Source organism: Podarcis cretensis, assembly GCF_951804945.1.
Source record: "Podarcis cretensis genome assembly, chromosome: 4".
Taxonomy (NCBI): domain Eukaryota; kingdom Metazoa; phylum Chordata; class Lepidosauria; order Squamata; family Lacertidae; genus Podarcis; species Podarcis cretensis.
The window spans coordinates 5,481,632-5,503,795 of record NC_137173.1 but is presented as its reverse complement, the minus strand read 5'-3'; the positions used below and the strand labels follow the sequence as shown (position 1 = coordinate 5,503,795).

General features: G+C 48.3%; 3 protein-coding genes across 3 annotated transcripts in view; 2 read left to right on the top strand and 1 right to left on the bottom strand.

Annotated features, from left to right (window-relative positions):
• NUMA1 (nuclear mitotic apparatus protein 1) overlaps positions 1-14,617 on the bottom strand; it is a gene marked incomplete at its 5' end in the record, with an annotated part of 76,244 nt that extends 61,627 nt beyond the window's left edge. The window contains 3 exon segments of the mRNA XM_079973249.1: positions 14,179-14,412; positions 14,415-14,485; positions 14,487-14,617. Coding sequence (XP_079829375.1) covers positions 14,179-14,412; positions 14,415-14,485; positions 14,487-14,617 — 436 coding nt within the window.
• Positions 1-22,164, top strand: part of LOC307214995 (secreted frizzled-related protein 2-like) — a 187,868-nt gene that overhangs the window by 129,330 nt on the left and 36,374 nt on the right. The gene's annotated exons all lie outside the window — the stretch shown is intronic.
• Positions 14,531-20,587, top strand: LRRC51 (leucine rich repeat containing 51). Its single transcript, XM_079974212.1, has 6 exons — positions 14,531-14,618; positions 16,343-16,368; positions 18,193-18,290; positions 19,021-19,226; positions 20,089-20,237; positions 20,364-20,587. Exons 1-6 carry the CDS (start codon positions 14,616-14,618, stop codon positions 20,503-20,505), a joined length of 624 nt encoding a protein of 207 aa, XP_079830338.1. The 5' UTR covers positions 14,531-14,615; the 3' UTR covers positions 20,506-20,587.

The following is a 22,164-nucleotide window of genomic DNA, read 5'->3' as shown; positions in this document are numbered from 1 at the left end:
GTTTCTCTTTTTTTGTTTGAACCTTTGTTGCAACAAATAAAGATCAGGTCTACTGACCGCTGTTTTGCTTCTTCAACTTGGCTGCAGTCTCCTCCTTTTGCTGACCGGAGGGAACCCTGGGGGAAGTGGTGTAAAGCCCGTACTCCCATAATTTTTTCTTTAATAACACTGAGGTTGGCAGCTAAATGAAGCAGCACAAAGAAATAAGAACACTGAAATACTACAAATGTTTCTCTCTGAAAAGGAGTTTGGAAATGTGAGAAACCAAAAATTTAGTTTAACAGAAAAAGCAGGATCCTATCAAGCAATCCACAATCTACTTGACAAAGTAACACTTACAGGTTACAGCTCAAGGTTTTGCAAACTTCTTTAGTTACTGTCAGCCAGCAACGATTGAGTTGGGCCTCCTTAGAAGGGGGCCCCATCAGCAGGCAAAGGGAACCAATTTTCTGGCTTAACTTGTCTGTTGCACAACCAGAAATCCCACCCCCTTCTCTTTGGAAAAACTATCTGCAGTTTGGTTTCGTGACCAAAGATGTCGGAGGGAATCTTTCTGTACAAGCCATTTGAGCTGAGGAGGGGGCTCCATTTCAATCTCACATTGTTCCTTCCCACCTTGTGGCATTCACAGGCCAGAAGTATTTGAGGAGAGCAATGTGTTTCGTTCATCTTAGCATAGAGATACGATGACCCTGACATGATAATATACCCTGGAATGAATGAAGACATGTTAATAGCCTTTTATGGAGAGACTGGAAGAACAGAATGTTGTAGTATACCACTATGAGCTCCTTAGAGAAAAGCATAAAAAATCTTATTATTTAAAAAAAAGAAATGCTCAGGGCCAGTGCAAATGTTTCCTGCTCAAGGCTAAACAAATATGAGTGCCAGTTTGAAGACAGCCAGTGTCATATGGTAGGCAGAGGACTGGCCTTGGACCGAGGACAGTGAGATTTAAATCCCCACACAGTTATGAAGCTTAGTAGGTAAGTTTGGTCAATTACTATCTCAGTCTAACTAACCTGTGCCTCAAGTTTGCTATGACAACAAAGGTGGGAGGACATAATGTATATCAGTGTTTCCCAACCATGGGCCATATGGCCCCCTGCGGGGGGGGGGGCAGGATATTCCAAGGGGGACACAGGTGAAAAATACGTAAATGTGGCTAGGGGGCCAGAGAAGAAGTGAAGGGAAAAAACATTTTTTAAACAAAAAATCCTGATTGGCTGGCTATCCGCTTGGCCAATCACAAGCTGGTAAGGGCGCAGCCAGGCGTTTTCTTGGAGCAGTTTCTGGAGGAAAAAGGCGATCACTGAGGCTCCTGGTTTGACCAGTAGAGCCCACAATCTAGGACCCCCATGTCCGGTAAGTGCAATGGTGGGGTGGCAATGGGTTGGGCTAGGAGAGACACAGCTGCTTGTTACTGCTGCCAGTGCTGGGCCCGGTGGCAGCCTGGGCCTGACTCTGCAAGGCGCAGGATACAATCCACCTCAGCGCCTAGTGGATCAGGGCCTTCGGATGTTGCCGAGGGGTGCAGGATCCGAAGGCAACATCGGCCTGGCATTGCATGACGTGGGGTGAAATCCACTCTAGCACCTAGTCGAGTGTGGTTGTCTGGTGCTGCTGACTTCATCTAGTAAATAACTGTCTATTCAGAAGAAAGTCACACTGCGTTGAGTGGGCCTTACTCCCAGAAGTGCAAGCTGGATTTCAAAGAGGCAGAGGAACCAGAGACCAAATTGCAAACATGTGCTGGATTATAGAGAAAGCTAGAGAGTTCCAGAAAAACATTTACTTCTGCTTCATTGACTATGCAAAAGCCTTTGACTGTGTTGACCACAGCAAACTATGGCAAGTCCTTAAAGAAATGGGAGTGCCTGATCACCTCATCTGTCTCCTGAGAAATCTCTAAGTGGGACAAGTAGCTGCAGTTAGAACTGGATATGGAACAACTAATTGGTTCAAAATTGGGAAAGGAGTACAACAAGGTCAGGCTTCCTCAACCTCGGGCCTTCAGATTTTTTGAGATTACAATTCCCATCATTCCTGACCACTGGTCCTGCTAGCTAGGGATCATGGGAGTTGTAGGCCAAAAACATCTGGAGAGCCAAGGTTGAGGAAGCCTAGACAAGGCTGTATATTGTCTCCCTGCTTATTTAACTTATATTTCATCATGCGAAAGGCTGGACTGGATGAATCCCAAGCTGGAAGATTGCTGGAAGAAATATCAACAACCTCAGATATGCAGATGACACAACTTTGATGGCAGAAAGTGAGGAGGAATTAAAGAACCTTTTAATGAGGGTGAAAGAGGAGAGCACAAAATATGGTCTGAAGCTCAACATAAAAAAAAACGAAGATCATGGCCACTGGGCAAATAGAAGGGGAAGAAATGGAGGCAACAGTGTGACGCGGCAGCTAAAAAAGCCAATGCAATTCTGGGCTGCATCAATAGGAGTATAGCATCTAGATCAAGGGAAGTAATAGTGCCACTGTATTCTGCTCTGGTCAGACCTCACCTGGAGTACTGTGTCCAGTTCTGGGCACCACAGTTCAAGAAGGACACTGACAAACTGGAACGTGTCCAGAGGAGGGCAACCAAAATGGTCAAAGGCCTGGAAACGATGCCTTATGAGGAACGACTAAGGGAGCTGGGCATGTTTAGCCTGGAGAAGAGGAGGTTAAGGGGTGATATGATAGCCATGTTCAAATATATAAAAGGATGTCACATAGAGGAGGGAGAAAGGTTGTTTTCTGCTGCTCCAGAGAAGCGGACACGGAGCAATGGTTCCAAACTACAAGAAAGAAGATTTCACCTAAACATGAGGAAGAACTTCCTGACAGTAAGAGCTGTTCGACAGTGGAATTTGCTGCCAAGGAGTGTGGTGGAGTCTCCTTCTTTGGAGGTCTTTAAGCAGAGGCTTGACAACCATATGTCAGGAGTGCTCTGATGGTGTTTCCTGCTTGACAGGGGGTTGGACTCGATGGCCCTTGTGGTCTCTTCCAACTCTATGATTCTATGTTTCTATGATTCTATGAGGCAGTGAGAAATTTTACTTTCTTGGATTCTACGATCACTGCAGATGATGACAGCAGTCATGAAATTAAAAGAAGCCTGCTTCTTGGGAGAAAAGTGATGACAAACCTAAACAGCATCTTAAAAAGCAGAGACATCACCTTGCTGACAAAGGTCCGTATAGTTAAAGGTATGGTTTTCCCAGTAGTGATGTATGGAAGTGAGAGCTGGACCATAAAGAAGGCTGATTGCCGAAGAATTGATGCTTTTGAATTCTGGTGTTGGAGGAGACTCTTGAGAGTCCCATGGACTGCAAGAAGATCAAACCTCTCCATTCTTAAGGAAATCAGCCCTGAGTGCTCACTGGAAGGACAGATCGTGAAGCTGAGGCTCCAATACTTTGGCCACCTCATGAGAAGAGAAGACTCCCTCAAAAAGACCCTGATGTTAGGAAAGATGGAGGGCACAAGGAGAAGGGGATGACAGAGGACGAGATGGTTGGACAGTGTTCTTGAAGCTACGAACATGAGTTTGACCAAACTGTGGGAGGCAGTTGAAGACAGGAGTGCCTGGTGTGCTCTGGTCCATGGGGTCACAAAGATTCGGACACGACTAAAGAACAACAACAGGGCAGGGGAGCTATAGTGTTTTATGTAGGCAACCAGGGCTCCTCCAGATGACAGTATCTTTTTGCACCATCAGTGAGGACCACTTGCTTTTTAAAATTCTCCCATATATACAGAACTCCCTGTGCGCCTTTTGGACTGTATCCGTAGGTTTCCCCCTCTGTGTCAAATAACTGCGGTCCAATAAGTGTTGCTTACTTTTTATTACACATGGAAGATGGATCTCCCTCGGGAGGTACTGGACTCTCCTCCCTTGGAGGTCTCTAAGCAGGTCTCTGTCATGGATGCTTTAGCTGATTTTCCTACATTTCAAGGGGTTGCACTTGAAAGATGACCATTGGGGTCCCTTCCAGCTCCATGATTCTGTTTTTTTGTTTGTTTGGTTTTTTTGCTTCAACAATATTTCATTATGTTCCTATCATTTTATGTAACTGTATTTTGTATAAATTATAAATAAAACATGTTCTATTTGCAAAAAAACCACACATTTAAATAGCTACCTTTCTGCTGGTAGGAGGAGGGGCATGGGTCTTGCCAGGATTGTTGTTAGGGGGCACACTTTTGTTAGGGGGGGAAGAACCTCAGTTTTGTATTGATTTTTACTTATTGGGGGGGCAGCTGCCCCTCCTGGCTACACCCATGAGGGGAACAGTAAGGAGACAAGGTCAAAATTCTGAGCTAATCAGATAAAGAACAGATATAAAGGAGGTAGGTTTTATTTTCATCTATTTTCTGAAGACCAACATTACATCAAAAGTAGTCCCAAGAAGAACATTCAGGGAGTAAAAGGGAGCAGTGTCCATCTTTCTCATTGTGTTCCCCCCACCCCACTCAATGTCATACTTTCAGTCTTTCACAAACAAACAGCAGCTGCTGAATTACAGGTGAAACTGTAAGCCTAGCCACTCAAATGCTTGAATCCAACTTGAATTAGCAAGCCAGGCTAATGCAGGTACAAAGTGCCTGGGACAAATGCTGAAGGCTGCTCCCCTCGCAAACACACCAGTCCTGTTTCTGCTCAGGTCTATCCAAGCAACTGTCCCCCTCCCTTTAAAGGAGGTCTGTCCAATGCTCAGACTAGGCCTGCCAAAATATCTATATATCGCCCAGGAGCAGACGGCAATATCGCTGCCGCTCCTCAGTCCCTCCACTAGCAGCTGGGGGGGGGTGAAGAGTTCCTTCCTCCAGTGGGCGCTGCTAGCAGAGGGACTCTGGAGCGGTGGCAGTTTCACCAAGGATACACTGCTGAATGAAAATCGCCATTCCACTCTGCCTTCATAAGACACAGAGGGAGAAACAAGCTGTTTTGGCAATGTGCCAATACAGCTTGTTCCTCCCTCTGCATCTTTAAACTGCTTGAGTAAGGAATGTGCAGCTGTCCTTGCCTCAGTTGAGCTGTTATAGGAGCCCCCAACCCAGCTCCAGCTCCCACAAGCTGGCAGCAAAGTGGGTGCTCTGTGAAACTGCTTAGTTGAGGGAAGCGCGGTTGTCACTCCTCGCAGCAAGCAGTTAAAGGAGTCCAAATGCTCCATCCACTCATACGTGAGCGGTGAGAGCACCGGGGCTGTCTCAGCTAGGAAGGGGGAACCTTCCCGATCCCCAGCTGAGTGGCACAAACAGGCTGCATTGTCCGAGCCTGCAAACGCCTGGGTGAAACCTCCTCAGCTCTTGAAGTGAAAGCTGGGGCAGTTTCACCCAGTGTCTTACGGGCAGAGGCCAATGTATCTTAACTCAGACCCACAACTCAGAAGCCCCATGAGTCTTTGTGGCATGCATGCACTAAATAATTACATAAGGCACTGAGGAGTCTGCCCTGGTCAGCTTGCCACAAAGACTCGTGGGACTTCTCATCACACACCCAGTTTAACTTGATTTACCTGTTAACATTCCAGACCTTGACGACACCACTTCCTACAGTTCTCAGAGTAGTTTGACTGGTACAGGTGCAAACCCTCACTGACCACTATACAGGCGACAACCGATTTACATGGGTGCAATCAATGCACAACCATGCACACACTCATTGTGGCAACCTGCAAGTGGCCGGAAAAGGGGGTGGAATGGACTTATGTGCACTCCACCATTGGGCACAGTGATACAGAAAATAACCCCCGCAGAAACTGGGAGTTGTCTGTACTGCTTTTCAGTCAGCTTAGAATTTAAAATATGGAAACAATTTGTGATATCCACAGGACCTGCTGGTGTTCTTCCCCCGACTTGGGCTTCTCCTCATTTACCTTCAGCTCGTCAACCAGCTCTTCGGGGAGCCCCAGGGTAGATGATAACGATGATTTAGATTTATTACTTGACTTTCACCATAAGGTCCCATGGCAACATTAAAATCAATTTGCAATAAAAAAAAGTGGAGTGGGTCTTTAAAACATACACCTCAGGTGTCACAGGGCACGGCAAACGTTGGGAAAGTGGCTACCACAACACTTTGGACAGTACAGTTAACTATTTCTGTGTAGGAATAATGTCACATATTCAGTGTTCCTAAAAGGTCAAGCATTGTACCGATGCTCTGAGATGATAAATGCTGCTCCTGTATTCTGGCACTGGCTGACCTCATTTCTGACTTGAGATTCTCCAAGGCCACATCCCACTCAGGAATGTGGCAATATTTAATCATGATAGCAGCAGCCTTCATGTTCTCAAGATGAACTCTTAGATGGAAGAATGGCATGCCATATGATTTAAATTTGCATTGCATTTCTGAAGCAAGCAGTTGGAATGATGAAATCAAAGAGTCCTCACTATAAAGGTCACGCTTGATGAGACCGATTGATATATTTTTTAATAAAACTATGCTGAGATGGAAGGTTTTCATTTGCTTTTGGTTTAAGGCATTACAATCAGATTTACCTGAGTTAATTAAGCCCTCTGGCACTGGGTAGGCTATAAAATGTAACCTTAAAAAGTAATCACACCACCCATGGAACATTAAGCATGATACAAAAAACAAACAAACAAACAAGAATTGAGACAATGGAGTTGCATCCAACACTAGTTTTTGTCGGAGGAGACCCAATGAAATGAATGGTTACAGTGCAAGCCTCACCATGTCTATTCAGGAAGTCCCCATTAAGCAGAATAAGTCACATCCATTAATTTCAATGGGTATACTATGAGAATGAAGAACGCTGGCAACGAGCTAAATGTTTGGAACCACTGAGGTCATCATGCTTAGAAGTAAACCCCTTTTTCTGAGTACCTCAACTTCCACCTTCCACCTCACATCAAATCCCCCTCCACACACTCAAATTTGTGTTCAGCCAGGGGAGGGGCAGGGATGACATCCCATTCTCAAGTGGCAGGCGGAATAGAATGTTTCTGGAGTTTGCTCTGTCAAGGATGGAAAAAGTTCCAAAAGTTCTTAGGCATCAACACAGAATTTTCCTGGTCTTGGAATTTTTCCAGCTCTGGATTGAGCAACCACCCTCCCCCACGCCTGGCATTTACAACAAACAAAACAAGCACAAGTGCTCCTTCGTTTACTCCTCTGCTTTTTGAGGCAGAGTTCAAACAGCAATACTTCCAGTTGAGAACATTTTCCAGGCAACCTTCCTCTCCTGGAAGCAGCCATCATCTCTCTAGCTAGCCCCTTGGCTTCAAAAAGGCTTCAACATCTGGATTCTACTAACCCACTTCTGAGATCACTTCAGTGAACAACAATGACCTTCTCCTTTCTGCTACCGGATCTCTCCACCTCTTTATTGCTATTTACTGCTTTCCTATTAGGAGGATTTGTAGCTGGCTGACTGACTGAAGGCAAAAAGTGCTCACTAATAGTTCCTCGTCATCCTGAAAAAGATAGTAAGTGGATTGCCACAGAGTTGTTGTTCAATGTCTTTAAAAACATCTTGGACGATGGAATTGAGGGGATGTTCATCAAATTTGCAAATGACACCATACTCGGAGGGGCAGCTAATGCCACAGAAGACAGAATCAGGATTCAATAAGACCTTAACAGCTTGGAGAACTGGGCCCAAACTAATCAAGTGAATTTCAGTAGGGACAAATGTAAGGTTCTGCACTTAAGCAGGAAGAACCAGCTGCACAAATATAAGATGGCGGACACCTGGCTTGCCAGTAGTACATGCGGAAAGGATCTAGGGGTTAACCCAAGCCAACAGTGTGATGCAGCAGCAAAAAAGCTAAGGCTATTCTAGCCTGCATCAACAGATATATGGTATCCAGATCAAGGAAAGCAATAATACCACTCTATTTGGCCAAACCTGGAATACTGTGTACAGTTCTGGACAACACACTTTAAGAAGGATGTTGATAAGCTACAACGTGTGGAGAGGAGGGCAACCAAGATGATCAAGGGTCTGGAGACTAAGCCTTATGAGGAACTGTTGAAGGAGCTGGGTATGTTTAGCCTGGAGAAGAGGAAACTGAAAGGAGACACGATAACTATCTTCAAATATCTAAAGAGTTGTCACGTTACAGCTTGTCAACATCCTTCTTAAATTGTGGCGCCCAGAACAGGACACAGTATTCCAAATGTTAGTCTTAAAGCTGAAACAGGGTTTTTAGAGCATGGCCAGATACTGCTTGCTGTTCTAGCCACCCTTCTGAGGGGTACAGATAGCTTTTGGGAAAGATTTCAGCAGGATCAAACAATAGAAAGGACTGCTGCTTCTGCTATCAGTTTTTATCATTTCTCTGTACCCACCATTTTAAAGTATTGCTATGTCTTGCATTTGTATAATGCAAGAGTTGACTGTTTGCTGGACTTATTTAAAGTTAGGTTCTGCACAAAGTGGATTATTGGGCAGGTATACACAAGCCTGTTTGCAGCTGGTCTTTTTCCAGGAAGTTTTGAGATTCATCTTATTATCTTGGAATTTGGAAGCATGAATTAGCTGGTTGGCTCATCAAACCACCCTCAGCAGTTTCCCAAACTGTTTAGATTTAGTTGCACATTGTGTATGTGTTTAGTTTATCTCATAATTACGACATAGATTCTAGTACTTTTGCACACATCTAGTCTGGAACAATTGTTGCTCACTCTTGAGCCTCTCCTCTTTTCCTTTCCATTCTTTTCCACACCCACCTCTCTGAGGTCCTGGACTTTCTTAGGCTTGACTATCTATCTTGTCCTTCGTGACTTCTCCCTTTCTGCCCCTAGTTTTATTACAGTGGTGCCTCGCAAGACGAAATTAATCCGTTCCGTGAGGCTCTTCGTATAGCGGTTTTTTCATCTTGCGAAGCAAGCCCATTGAAAGTTTAGCGGATTAGCGCTATTAGCGGTTTAGCGGCTTTTAGCGATCAGCTGTTAAGCGGCTTAGCGGCTTAGGAAAAGGGGGGGGGAAAGGGGGGGAAACCCGCAGGAACTCGCAAGACATTTTCGTCTTGCGAAGCAAGCCCATAGGGAAATTCGTTTTGCGAAGCGCCTCCAAAACGGAAAACCCTTTCGTCTAGCAGGTTTTCCGTCTTGCGAGGCGTTCGTCTTGCGGGGCACCACTGTATTTGTATATACATTTTGGGGTTAGACCTCATAAGGTGACCCTCATATCATATGACTATAAAACTACAACATTGTACAGAAACATGTTTGGAAGTCCCTCTTGGAAGAAGTATGGAGGGCCACCTCTCCCCATTCAAATTTCTTCCCAAAAGTAGAGAGCAATCTTCATACCCTTGTATCCAGCTAAAATACATAAAGAGAAGGGAGGGGAGTGTAAGTGGCCCTCCCTCTGCCTCTTCTCATAGATTACCCTTGAGAGAATGCAGCCCCCCACAGAAAGATGGTTCCCCCCCCCCCCCGCTTTAGCACCACCTATCCTATGCAATGCAACCAGGGACACAGAGTGAGCGTGCTGTGAAACTGTAAAGTATCTGGTTAGTTTGGGCCCAGTTTTATAATCTTGTTATGGTAATTTTGAATTCCATCTTCTACAGCATTAGCTACCCCTCCCAGTTCAGTGTAATCTGCAAATTTGATGAGCATCCCCTCAATTCCTTCATCCAAGACATTTAAGAAGATGTTGAACAATAATACACTCAGGTCAGAACCCTGTGGCACCCCACTTGTCACTTTTTTCCAGGATGATGAGGAACCATTACTGAGCAATCTTTGGGTTCAGTCAGTCAACCAGCTACAAATTCACCTAACAGTTACCTTGTTCAAGCCACATTTTACCAGCTTTCTCGCAAGAATATCATAGGGAGCTTTGTCAAAAGTCTTACTGAAATCAAGATACACTATGTCCACAGCATTTCCCTGATTTTCCAAGCTTGTAACTTTATCAAAAAAAGAAATGAGATTTGTCTGGCATGATTTGTTTTTGAGAAACTCATGCTGGGTCTTAGTAATCACAGCATCCTTTTCTAAGTGCTCACCGACCAACTGTTGAATTATCTGTTCTAGGACCTTTCTGAGTATAGATGTCAAGCTCACTGGTCAGTAGTTACCTGGGTCTTCTTATTTCCCCTTTTTGAAGATGGGGACATTTCCTTGCCTCCAGTCTGCCTGGGACCTCACCTGTTCTCAGAGAATTCTCAAAAATTATAGACAAAGGCTCTGAGATTACGTTTTTAAGTTTTCATCATACATATACTGAAAACAGCTGCTGGCCAGGATGTTGTTGTTGTTACTATTATTTTATTTATATCCCAGCTTTTCCCTGCATATAACAATCCATAATAAGCTATTCATAATAAGTCGTTAAGTCGTGTCCGAAGAGTCAAACACGACTAAACAAATAAGCTATCAGTAACTAGTTTTTCAAGTCTGTACTTAGTAATTAAAATACAATTAAAACAACCTAATCATAGGCAACTAATTGAAACTGCATAGTGACAAAACTCTTAGAAACGCTGTACTTGTTTTCCCACCACAAAGAGATGGTGAATAGCTGAGCTGACTCATTATTTGGAAACCACCTTTCAATTTAACAACACTGACAAGGCAGCCATAAAATACAAACACAGGGCAAAAGGAGAAAAAAGGAGAAAAGACTAAACACAGCGCAAAAAAATACAATTCCACAGGAGTGACAAGTATCACTGTTATTGTTCAGTGAAGTATTGCAAAAAAATAACACTTTAACACCTGGGCAGACTTCTCTGGACACCCCCACAGAAAAGGCCCTATCAATAGCTGCCACTTGCCATACATCAAACCTGATAACCCGCCCCACTGTACTTGATTTGGACTTCACCCAAAAGGCCCCTCCCTCCCCTTGCTAAGCAGAACTAAAAATAATTTAACCAACCACACCCAGCCATCTCCCTCACACAGATCCTGGTGGGGCACTTTTAAAAAGTTACCACTGGTTTCCCAGTCTTCCTCCAAGGAGCTGAGAGCAGTGTGTGTTTCTCTTTTCTATCCACACCGCTCTGTGCTGGGCTGCGAGCAACAGGTTCCATGGCTTAGGGGGAGAGCTGAGCCTTGGGTTGCTGGGTCAGTATTCTAACCACGACACCAGACGGGGGACAGACATGCCGGTTCCAATTCATCATCATAATAATAAATTTGTATTTATACCCCGCCCTTCCTGGTTCAAAAATCAGGCTCAGGGCGGCTAACAACAAATTTAAAACACTTAATTATAAAAGCAGCATAAAATACAGTATAAAAACATGAATAAGAATAAAATTCAAAAATCAATTTAGGGGAAATAAGCATTAGATAATCCCCAGGGCTAGCTGGCTGAATTGGTCCTACTTGGGCCAGCGAGGAGGCCAGGGGAGAATTAGCTGTGGGATCTCAGAGCGGGTGATCTTCAATTCAGGATGCAAACCACCACACAAACCTGGGGCAGTTACCCTTACATCTTCGGTGGGGCTGTAATGGATAACTACAATATATGCAAAGGGCTAGCAAAGCGGATCTTTCCCTATACAGAGCATTTATAAACACTGAAGATGAACTGCTATTGCTACTAGTATTATTAAGTGCAAGATACCCAGATATAAGTGCCACCAAAATATTCAATTCATCTGAAATGCTTCATTGTACAACATATGGCTCTTCTGTTGTGAATTGGGCAGAGGGAGCGCCGTTGGATAAGCGAGTATTTGTTTTCTGGCTGAGTTCATCTTTTAAAACTTTTTTTCTGAATTAATTCACCAACGCTTGTGGCTTGCAAGGGGGTGGGGGGTCGGAAGGAAAGGTCTTCTACATTTTTAAGACAGAAACATAAATGCTTGCTTTTCTTTTTACAAAATAAAGCAGCTGCAGAAGCAAAGAGCCTCAGATTAAGGCCATTTGCCACTTGGCCCGTTTTGGGTCAGCCCGTGTTTATCCCTTCTCTCAGCTCAACCTACTTTGCAGGGCTGTCCAGAGTGCCAAAAGGAAGCAAACTCAAGCTCATGGAGGGAGGAAGAAATACATACCGAAGAAAAGAGCAATAAACCTCCAAACAGATCTAAAGAGAAGCAGCAATATAGCAACTCCTAGCCCGTGTGGCAATAATGCTGCTGGATTAGGGACCCCAGGTCCAAATCCCTACTCTTCTTGTGAATTTCATAGCCAGGACCTGGAAGAGACCCAGGTTCAAATGCCCACTTGGCGATGAAGCTCACTAGGTGTGACCTTGGGAGCCACTCACTGCCTCTCTCGGCCTCAGCTACCTTGCAGGGTTGTTGTGGGGACTAAATGAGGGAGCTCCTTGGGAGGGAAAATGCGGGAAATATACCGTATTTTTCACCCTATAGGGCGCACTGGCCCATAGGATGCACTTATTTTGGGGTGGGGGAATAAAGAAAAAAAATATATTCCCCCCCCAGCCCCAAAGAGCAAAGAAGCCATGACAGCGAGCAGGATGGATCCCGCTCGCTGTCCTGGCTTCGTTTTTAGCCTAGGGGCTGGGGGTCCGAGAGCTTGCTTGCGGGGCTGGGGGCGGGGGAAGCCCGAGCTTTCCCGGACCCCAGCCCCCAGAACAGGCTGCTATCCGCAAGCCTTGCGGAGTTCCCGCCGGGCTCCCCAGGCTTGCGGATAGCTTCCGGAAACCTGGAGAGCGAGAGGGATCGGTGCGCACCGACGCCTCTCGCTCTCCAGACTTCAGCGAAAGCCTGCATTCACCCCATAGGACGCACACACATTTCCCCTTCATTTTTGGAGGGGAAAAAGTGTGTCCTATAGGGCGCAGGTGGCGCTGTGGGTTAAAGCCTCAGCGCCTAGGACTTGCCGATCGAAAGGTTGGCGGTTCGAATCCCTGCAGCGGGGTGCGCTCCCGCTGCTCGGTCCCAGCGCCTGCCAACCTAGCAGTTCGAAAGCACCTCCGGGTACAAGTAGATAAATAGGGACCGCTTACCAGCGGGAAGGTAAACGGCGTTTCCGTGTGCGGCTCTGGCTCGCCAGAGCAGCGATGTCACGCTGGCCACGTGACCCGGAAGTGTCTCCGGACAGCGCTGGCTCCCGGCCTCTAGAGTGAGATGGGCGCACAACCCCAGAGTCTGTCAAGACTGGCCCGTACGGGCAGGGGTACCTTTACCTTTACCTATAGGGCGAAAAATACGGTACAGTGGTGCCCCGCAAGACCAACGCCTCGCAAGACGGAAAACCCGCTAGACGAAAGGGTTTTCCGTTTTGGAGGCGCTTTGCAAAACGAATTTCCCTATGGGCTTGCTTCGCAAGACGAAAATGTCTTGCGAGTTCCTGCGGGGTTTTTTTCCTTCCCCCCCCCCTTTTCCTAAGCCCTAAGCCGCTTATCAGCTGATCCGCTAAAAGCCACTAAACCACTAATAGCGCTAATCCGCTAAGCTGTCAATGGGCTTGCTTCGCAAGACGAAAAAACCGCTATACGAAGAGCCTCACGGAACGGATGAATTTCGTCTTGCGAGGCACCACTGTAATTGCAATAAACAGAGAAAACACAGAATTGCCGCTTTGTATTTCACAACCGGCCTGGTATCCACAGGTGGGAGGCAAGTGAAAGAAACCATTAAAAATTTTTTTTACTAAGAGGCCAGTTGGGAGAGGGGCTTCCTCACCCTCCTCCTCCTCCTCCTCCAGGCGAACTCGGGGCTGCTCACTTTCCCCAGGCTAACTGAGCAAGCAGGCGGGGGAAGCGGAACTACCCGCCACTTGACACGGGGAGGAAAGAGAAGCGCCTCGTTCGCCCTCCCGCTTTCGGGCGCCGCCTGAAAACATTTCAATTTTTTTGTAACCCCTTCGGACGACCCGGTCCAGATCTTAACGAGTTTTAAAATGAAATGAGGGAAAAAACAAAACTGGTTTTACAGCCTAGCGTTAACTTTTCTTAAATGGGTAGTAACACTTTGGGGGGTTCGTTTGTTTTCTCCCCTTGTCCCTTTTCTTCAACGAAACCTACTTTCCTGAGGTAAATGAAACGACGCGAAAGGAACCTGCCCCTCCCCCCCCCCCTCGCGGCTCCCTGAGAGGATTTTTCTTTTCTTTTTAAATTTCAATTTTACACACGGGGAAGGAAAGTACCGGAGAGGCTCGTTCCCTTTCCAGGAGTTGGGGAGCGCCCCCCCTCCCAAAAAAAAAACACCCGACGAAGAGCGGGGAGGGGAGGGCTGCCTTCCTGAGGTAAATCTTCCCGCGCGCCCGCCTACCTGCCGCGGGGCCTCCTCTCCGCCGTCCTCCTCGCGAGTCGGCCTCCGGATCCAAGCGGCTAGGCCTCCGTCGCCCCCGCGGCCCAAGGGACAGGAGAGGCGCCGCGAGGGTTAAAAACTTCCGAACAAAATAGAAAAATAAAACGCCCGAGAAGCCACAAGGCTGAGGCCTCGAAGCCCAGAGGCGGAGACTGCGCCTGAGGCGGAGAACTACGTTTCCCGGCGGGCCCCGCGGGAGGGAAGGCTTCGTTTCCCGGCAAGCTCTGCGTGGCCGAGGAGTTTAAGGACTACGTTTCCCGGCGGGCGTCGGGCGTGGAGGAGGCTCCGTCCACGCGGTGTGTGTTTCGGTTGCCGGGGCGACGGCCCCGCCCTCTGTCCGCGCCGCGTTCCAATGTGCGAGGCAGAGAGAGGCGGACTCGGCGGGCGAAGCGGCGGGCATGGTGAGGGCGCGTGCAAAGGCGGGCGCGGGGACGGGGAAGGGATCCGTGCAAGGCACGTCGGGGGGGTGCGTGCAAATGCCAGGATCAGTGCAACGCAGCTGCAGCAGCGGGGCTCGTGTGAAAAAAGGAGGAGAGCTTGGCACAAAAATGGGAGCAAGGAGAATTGCCTGCGAAAGAAGAATGGCAAAGGAAATTAATGGAATTAATTTCGCGGAATCAGATAAATTAAGAGGAATTAGATTAAATTAAGAGGAATTAGATTAAATTAAGAGGAATTAGATAAATTAAGAGGAAGGATTCGAAGCCTGCGGGATCAGAGATTCTTAGAAGACTGGAGTAAATATCTGAACTATTTGAAAAGCAATTGTAATCAACAGATGACGCTAGGAGGACTGCAAGAAGTTCTGCAAGGAGGGCTTTGTGAAATATTGCAAGGAAGACCCTGAAAAGAATGATTAGTTAATGGTAATTAAAAGTAAAAGAGAAATTAAGAAATGCAGAACAAGTGATGAAGAACGGAAAATCTTCAGAGGTTGTTGACGGAAGTCTAAGATATTGTGTAAGATTAGAAGTTAGGTTAAATGATTGTTGGAAATGATATGTTTAAAAAACCAATAAAAATATATATAAAAAAAGAAAGAAAAGAAAAAAGAAAAGAAAGAAAAAGGAGGAGAGCGTGCAGGACCTGGCCGAAGCGCCGCATCCCTTCATGCAATCGCTTTGCCTTGTAGGCCCTGCTGTCGGAGCAGCAGTTTTGCAAAGCACCTGCCACAGCAGGATGGAGGCTCCCCAGCGTCGCATTGGGGAAAGAACTATGGGTTTCCGGTTTGTTTGTTGCTTTTAAGGCTGCTGGCTATCATGTTTAGAGGGCTCCTCCAGGGTCCTTCTGTTTGGAAGGTGATGGATCTCAACAGCTTTCCTCCCTCGTCTCTCAATGGAGCCCTTCTGCAATCCTCAAGACTCCCAACTGCTTGGGGGCCTCTCTCTCCTTCAGGCATGGCTCTGAGCGCTAGAAGCATAAGCAGCTCGGCTTTGGAGCAGCATTTCCAGCAAGAGCCTCTGCAGTTGTGGAGCATGTGCGCCAGGGTGTCCCCGGGGCAACTCTCACGAAGCATAGAGGTGCCCAGCTCAGTGTCAGAAAATCCCAGGTGGGGCTGGGAGACGGCACTGCTGAAACCCTGGGGAGCTGCTGCCAGCCAGTGCAGGCAGTACTGAGCTGGGTGGACTAAAGGCCTGACTCTGTATTGGGTAGCTTGCCTGTGTATACAGTCATACCTTGGATTGAAATAGCTTCGGGATAAGTATTTTTGGGTTGCGCACTGCGTTGACCCTGAAGTAACGGAGTGGTTTCGCCACTCGTGCATGCGCAGTCAAAATGACGTCATGCGCGGAAGCGACAAATCGCGGCACACGCGTCCACAGGTTGCGTTCGCTTCTTGATGCGAACGGGGCTCCAGAGCAGATCCTGTTCACATCCAGAGGTACCACTGTATAGTAAAACCAATCTCTGTTTTTTATTGTTGTTTTACACCTTCACAACCATTTGCTTTGGGAGGGGCAGACTTCTTAATTCACACCTTGGTAGAATGGGGTACACAGCCCCATTGAATTGTTGGTGGGGGGGGGGACAAATTCAGCTGTCCATCTCTGGGTGAGACTTCTCTGCATGTTGGATCTCCCTGCTGATAATACACTTTGCTTCTTTCTTTTTCCATCTCCCTCAGGCTAGTTCTGCGATATCGTTTCCCAGGTGAGTAGCGACCTTGACACAGTTTTGCTACAGATTTGTGCTGTTAAGAATTCTAAAAACTCTACTTGCTGCGTTTTTTTTAAATACTGCAAAAACTGCATTTTCAGAAAGCTTTCTACTATCGCCACAAGATTTATCTCCTAGCTAGTGAGAGCCGATTCAGAATTATTGTGTTGTTTATAGCCCACCTTTTTCTCCAAGGAGCTTGTATGGGTCTTCCCCTCCTCTGGTCCCCACAACGACCCTGCAAAGTAGGCCAGGCTGAGAGGGACTGCCCCGAGGTCACCCAGTGAGCTTCCTATGGCCAAGGGGGAATTCGAACCCTGGTCTCCCAGGTCTTAGTCCGATGTTCTAACCACTACGCCCAACTTGCTCCTTCGTCTTCTTTGGCGATCCCTCGTCGCCGAGTAAGATTGTCTTCCATGAACATGGTTTGAACAGTGAGTCCGTAAGTGACTGTGGAGGCCAATTCTGGATCCACACATCCTTCCACAGTGGGGACATTGGTTTCCAGGTGGGAGTTGATCACGGTGTGGATTTGCCAAGCATGCCTTCCTCTTAGCACGTTTCTCCCTTGCGTCCTGAGAGTTTGAGTGTCTTCAAAGCCCAGGACACCTTTGGTAAAGGCTGTTCTCCAACTGGAGCGCTCGCAGGCCAGTGTTTCCCAGTTGTTGGTGTTTATACTACATTTTTAAGATTTGCCTTGAGAGTCTTTAAACCTCTTTTGTTAACCACCAGCATTACGCTTTCCATTTTTAAGTTTGGAATGGAGTAGTTGCTTTGGAAGACGATAATCAGGCATCCGCACAACATGGCCAGAATCATTGCTTCAACACTGGTGATCTTTGCTTCTGCGAGAACACTGATATTAGTTCGCCTGCAGCTGGCAAAATTCTTGCAAGGATCTTAGCCCCGCTGGCTCGATGTCAGTATAGACCAGCTTTAGAAAATATCTAGAAGGCCCTAGTTTGGCAGAAGCAGTCGTGATGCATGGCTTGCGGCGTACAGCAAAAACAGGCAGCCTTCAATTTTATGACCACCACAGTATTTGCATTGCGAGAGAGGAGTGTCTGAAGGCCCCATTCATACGATGTGTGCACAGCCTCTGGCCTCCTTTGGTAATGGTGGCAGGCAAGGATAGAAATGTGTCCTTTGCTCCGAAGCAAAAGCGAGAGGAACACTGCTGCCCTCCGCTGGAGACAGGCGGCACGGCCCCACCACCAGTCTCTGGCGCCAGCCCTGCAGTGTTTGCCATTCCCACCCACCCCCTCCCAGTTTGACTTCAAGGCAACGCCTGTGTTGTAACGAAAGGCGGTCGCTCTTGGAGAGACCCCCTAAAGACAGCCTGCAGTGGTGAACCGGATACGTCCCGAGAAGCACACGCCACCACTCTGCACACCTGAAGCGTATGTAACCTGAGGTACCACTGTAGTTGTTCTCTTTGACATCTGGTGGGAGGGCGTTCCACAGGGCGGGTGCCACTACCCCTCCCCACCCTCTCACTATATATAAAGTTCTGGTGACTTCTATTTCAGTGTATCTGAAGAAGTGTGCATGCACACGAAAGCTCATACCAAGAACAAACTTCGTCGGTCTCTAACGTGCTACTGGACAATTTTTTTATTTTATATATATATTTCTACTGTGTCAGGCCAACACAGCTACCTACCTAAATGAGTTTGTAAGTCCCACACATTGCAAGAAGTGCCAAGGTGGGCAGGGCAGAGCAACCAAGGAGGGAGCAAGGCCCCCTGTGTAACTAATACACCCCCCCCAAGTATAAATGGCACCAACCTTCCTGCGTGTGCGATTGTGTTTTGTTAGCACAGGGGGAAAGACTTGCGCCCGGTGGAACTACAGCACTGCCTCCCTCCAGGCGCCTCCGTTGGACTACTCATTTCGGGGCATCAGCTTCATGCAAGGTATGGCATAACCCGGCGGTTCCCAAACTCACCCCCACGGTTCCATAAACTCACCCCAGCACCCCCTATTTAAAAGCCGTATTCAGAACAATGGCTCAAGGTCATTCATTTTGGGTGAATTAATTCAACTTGTTTTAAATGCATTTTGAATGAACTGAATTATATCGGGCTATTGCCTTCCTAAGTGGGTCATGCAAACTGCTGTTATGAATAACGCTTTTTATAGGATAGGGGGCACTGCAGGTGAGTTTATGGAACAGAGGGGGACGGTGGTCCCCTAAAACCTGGGAACTCCTGGTCTCAAGCGTTACAAGAATATAATAATAATTCATTATTTATACCCCGCCCATCTGGCTGAGTTTCCCCAGCCACTCTGGGTGGCTCCCAATCAAGTGTTAAAAACATTACAACATTAATTACTAAAAACTTCCCTAGACAGGGCTGCCTTCAGATGTCTTTTAAAGATAGGATAGCTGCTTATTTCATTCACGTCTGAAGGCAGGATGTTCCACAGGACGGGCACCACTACCAAGAAGGCCCTCTGTCTGGTTCCCTGTAACCTCACTACAAGCAGGCAGCGGCTGCATGGTGGCAATGGAAATGTCCTCTGCGCGTGCTCAGAGGCACTGGCTGCCGCTTCAGCAGAGCTTAGCCGCACAGGAAGGACGCACATCAAGTTCTCCTTTCCTGCTTCCCTGAACCTGCCTTGCCCATTCTCTGCCACCCCCAGACCTGCTGACGGAGGAGCCGAGGGCCGGCCTGAAGCCCATCCATCGGTCCGAAGGGGGCCGGCTGCTGACGCAGGCCATCTGGCTGAACAACAACACCCTCGGGGAGCTGACCCAATTCACAGAGACTGTGGGCAAGCTCCTGGAGTACCCAGAGGACATCTACTGGATCGACCTCTCCTTCAATGACCTGCCTATCATCGACCCGGTAGCGTAGTCCGTTCCCCAGAGCTCCTTTAAACAGATTTCACTGTTGCTCCGCAAAGCAGATCAACGCACCGGCAACACTGTCCTTGCCGCCATCAGATAAGTTTGTTGGTGGGGGGCCATCAAGATGCTAACTGGGGTGCAGCTGCCTCGGTTGAGTGCTGGAGCTATTATTTATTTCATTTATTTGATTACCCGCCCTTCACTCTGAGCTCCCAGGGCAGGTTACGGCATTAAAACACAACATCAGAACCCATTTAAAACAGCTTGAAATCCCAACGATAACTTCAAAAGGCAGGATGAAGAGGTGCAGTGAAGGCGCCAGACAGATCTCTGTGGGGAGTCCCACGGCTTAGGGGCTACCACAGAGAAGGCCCTTTCTCCCTGGGCCTCTGGGGGTGGAGGAACAAACAAAAGGGCGCCCCTCTTTCAATCTCAGCACCCAAGAGGATCTGTAGGGAAAGAGGCAACCTTTCAGATATCTGGGGTCTGTGTCATTTAAATACCAAATTGTGCACCTTGAATGGGGCCCAGAAACCGGGAGAAGCTGTTTTTAAAACAATAAAACTTTGTTTTATTAAAAACAAAGTTTTAAATAAAAATTATATTAATACAACCAACCAACCAGGGAAAAGGTATGTGATCTAAATAGAGCCCCAGACTGTGTTATGAACTAACGGAAGTCACCTTCAAGGGCAGCCCCATGGAGAGTGCGTTGCAGTAGTCCAGCCTGGATGTTGCCAGAAGGGGGCTGGATTTGGAAACCGGTAGGGATCTCCGCCGAGCGCAGCACCCGGCAGATTGCAGCCTGCCCGGCTGCTGTTGCCTTTCTGAGCCCGCCGCTTGCCGGCCTCTCTGCCCAGGTGCTGACTTCCTTCTACAACCTGCGCCACCTCAACCTTCACGGGAACGCCATCCAGCAGCTTTCGGAGGTGGACAAGCTGGCGGTGCTCCCCCACCTGCGCAACCTGACGCTGCACGGAAACCCCGTCGAGGAGGAGAAGGGCTACAGGTAAACACTCGCCCTCCAAAAAGAAAACCCCTTAGGGAACAGGAGTGTGGGGCACACAGGACAGGGGAGCCAGGCAGGCAGTCCTCCAAACGCTGACCCCAGCACTGTACTTTGCACGTTGCGCAGGAGCTACGTCCTGTCCACTCTGCCCCACTTGAAGTCCTTCGATTTCAGCGGCGTCACGAAGCTCGACCGCACCACCGCGGCCGTCTGGAGGAGCATGAACATCAGGCCCAAGAAAGTCCGGAAGAGAAGGGACGACTACTGATGGCCCCACTGCTCTGGCAGCAGGGAGAGGAGGCCCCTGCAACCCCCAGCCTCAATTGGGAATAAAGAGTTAGAGCACCTTGGCATGGTAGAGCATGGATGGGGGAAGGGAGAGGGCCTGGGGGGGGGGGTTGCGGGGCTGGGAGCCTTTCCTGCAGTTGTGCCCAACGGCCTCTGCCTCCCCGCTTTCCGGGATGCGTCAGGTTGGGGAATCTGTGGTTCATGGGATCCTGGAACTGTGCTGTCATAACGGATATGCAAGGATCCTCTAGCCCAATCCCATGTAGTACAGAAATCGCAGGTAAGGAATCCCTGGCAGATGGCCCCCACCACCACTATCTACGATTAAAAACCTCCAAGTTAGGAGAGTCCATCATTTTCCAAGAGAGTCCGTTCCACGGTCAGGTGGCTCTTAGTGCCAGAAACTTCTTCCTGGCGTTTAGTCGGAATCTCCTTTTCTTGCCGTTGGTTTCTGGAGCAGCGGAAAACAAGCAGTGTACACTAGGGCACCTGCAGCGCTCCAGGAGATCAGAGAATTGTAGCGCCGGGAGAGTCATCCAGCCCCACCTTGTTTCAGATGTCCGGAGCCAGCCAGCCTGCCTTTCCTGATGTGCTAGACTCTCCATTCCCATCAGCCCCTGCGTGGTGGCAGCCATCTTGGAGGGCAGGGAAAGGCTGCCCTTGGCCAAAGTGAAGCCACTGCAAACCCAACAAGGATTCTGGCGCAGCGTAACAGACGCACAGAGGATGCAGCCACTGTGGATTTAAAGCAGCTGCCCTCCAAATTCTCCTAACAATGGGGTGAGGCAGTGGGGGGAACAGGGAATGACACCTCCCAGACCCTTTCCTTGTGCCAGCCTTGAGTCCCTTCTCCTCCTTACCCCCCTTCCCCATGGAAGTGCAGCCCTCACACGCTGGGAGTTTGGTTCCCTCCCACTCCCTGGCTCGGTGGCAGAGTCCTGGGTTCAGATCCTGGCATCTCAAACTCCTAAGTGACGGGAAAGGCCTCTGCGCCAGAGAGCACCTCCTGGTCCCTACGGAGCTTGAGGGAGAGTCGCCAGACCTGCTGCGAGACCCGTTTCCGTTCAGTGGCGTTTGTGCGGGGGAATCGCTTTTTGCGGGGTGGCGCCCCCACTGCTGTGTATCTTCGTTGGTGTTCGCCAGTTTCTTTTCCAATAAAAATGCTTGTCCGAGTGGCGCCAGGTGTATCAGCTCTCCGGTTCTGCTGTTTACTTAAAGAGAGTACCCAGATCCCAGAACCCACCTCCTCCCTGAGCTTGGAGGGCCCACGTTCCCCAACTCCACTCCGCACGGCAGCTCCTGTTTCCTCTCGCTCCCTTAACGAAGGAAACTAGGAAAAGGCTGCTGGATCTAGTCCAGCATCCTCTTCCCACCCCCCACCCCTTTTCATTAAATCTTTATTAATTTGAATTAAAAAATATCAAAACGCCGCGTTGCCCCAATTTCTTCCTCCAACAACCACTCCCATGGAAAGCCCATGGAGCGCACCAGTCTCGGGAGGCGGGAAAAACCGGAAGCCCAGCATCCTCTTCTCACAGGGGCAACCAGGTGCCCCAGTGGGATATACAGTAGCAGGATCCGAGCGCAAGAGCAACTCTCCCCTCCTGAGGTTTCCAGCAACTGGGATTCAGAAGCACTT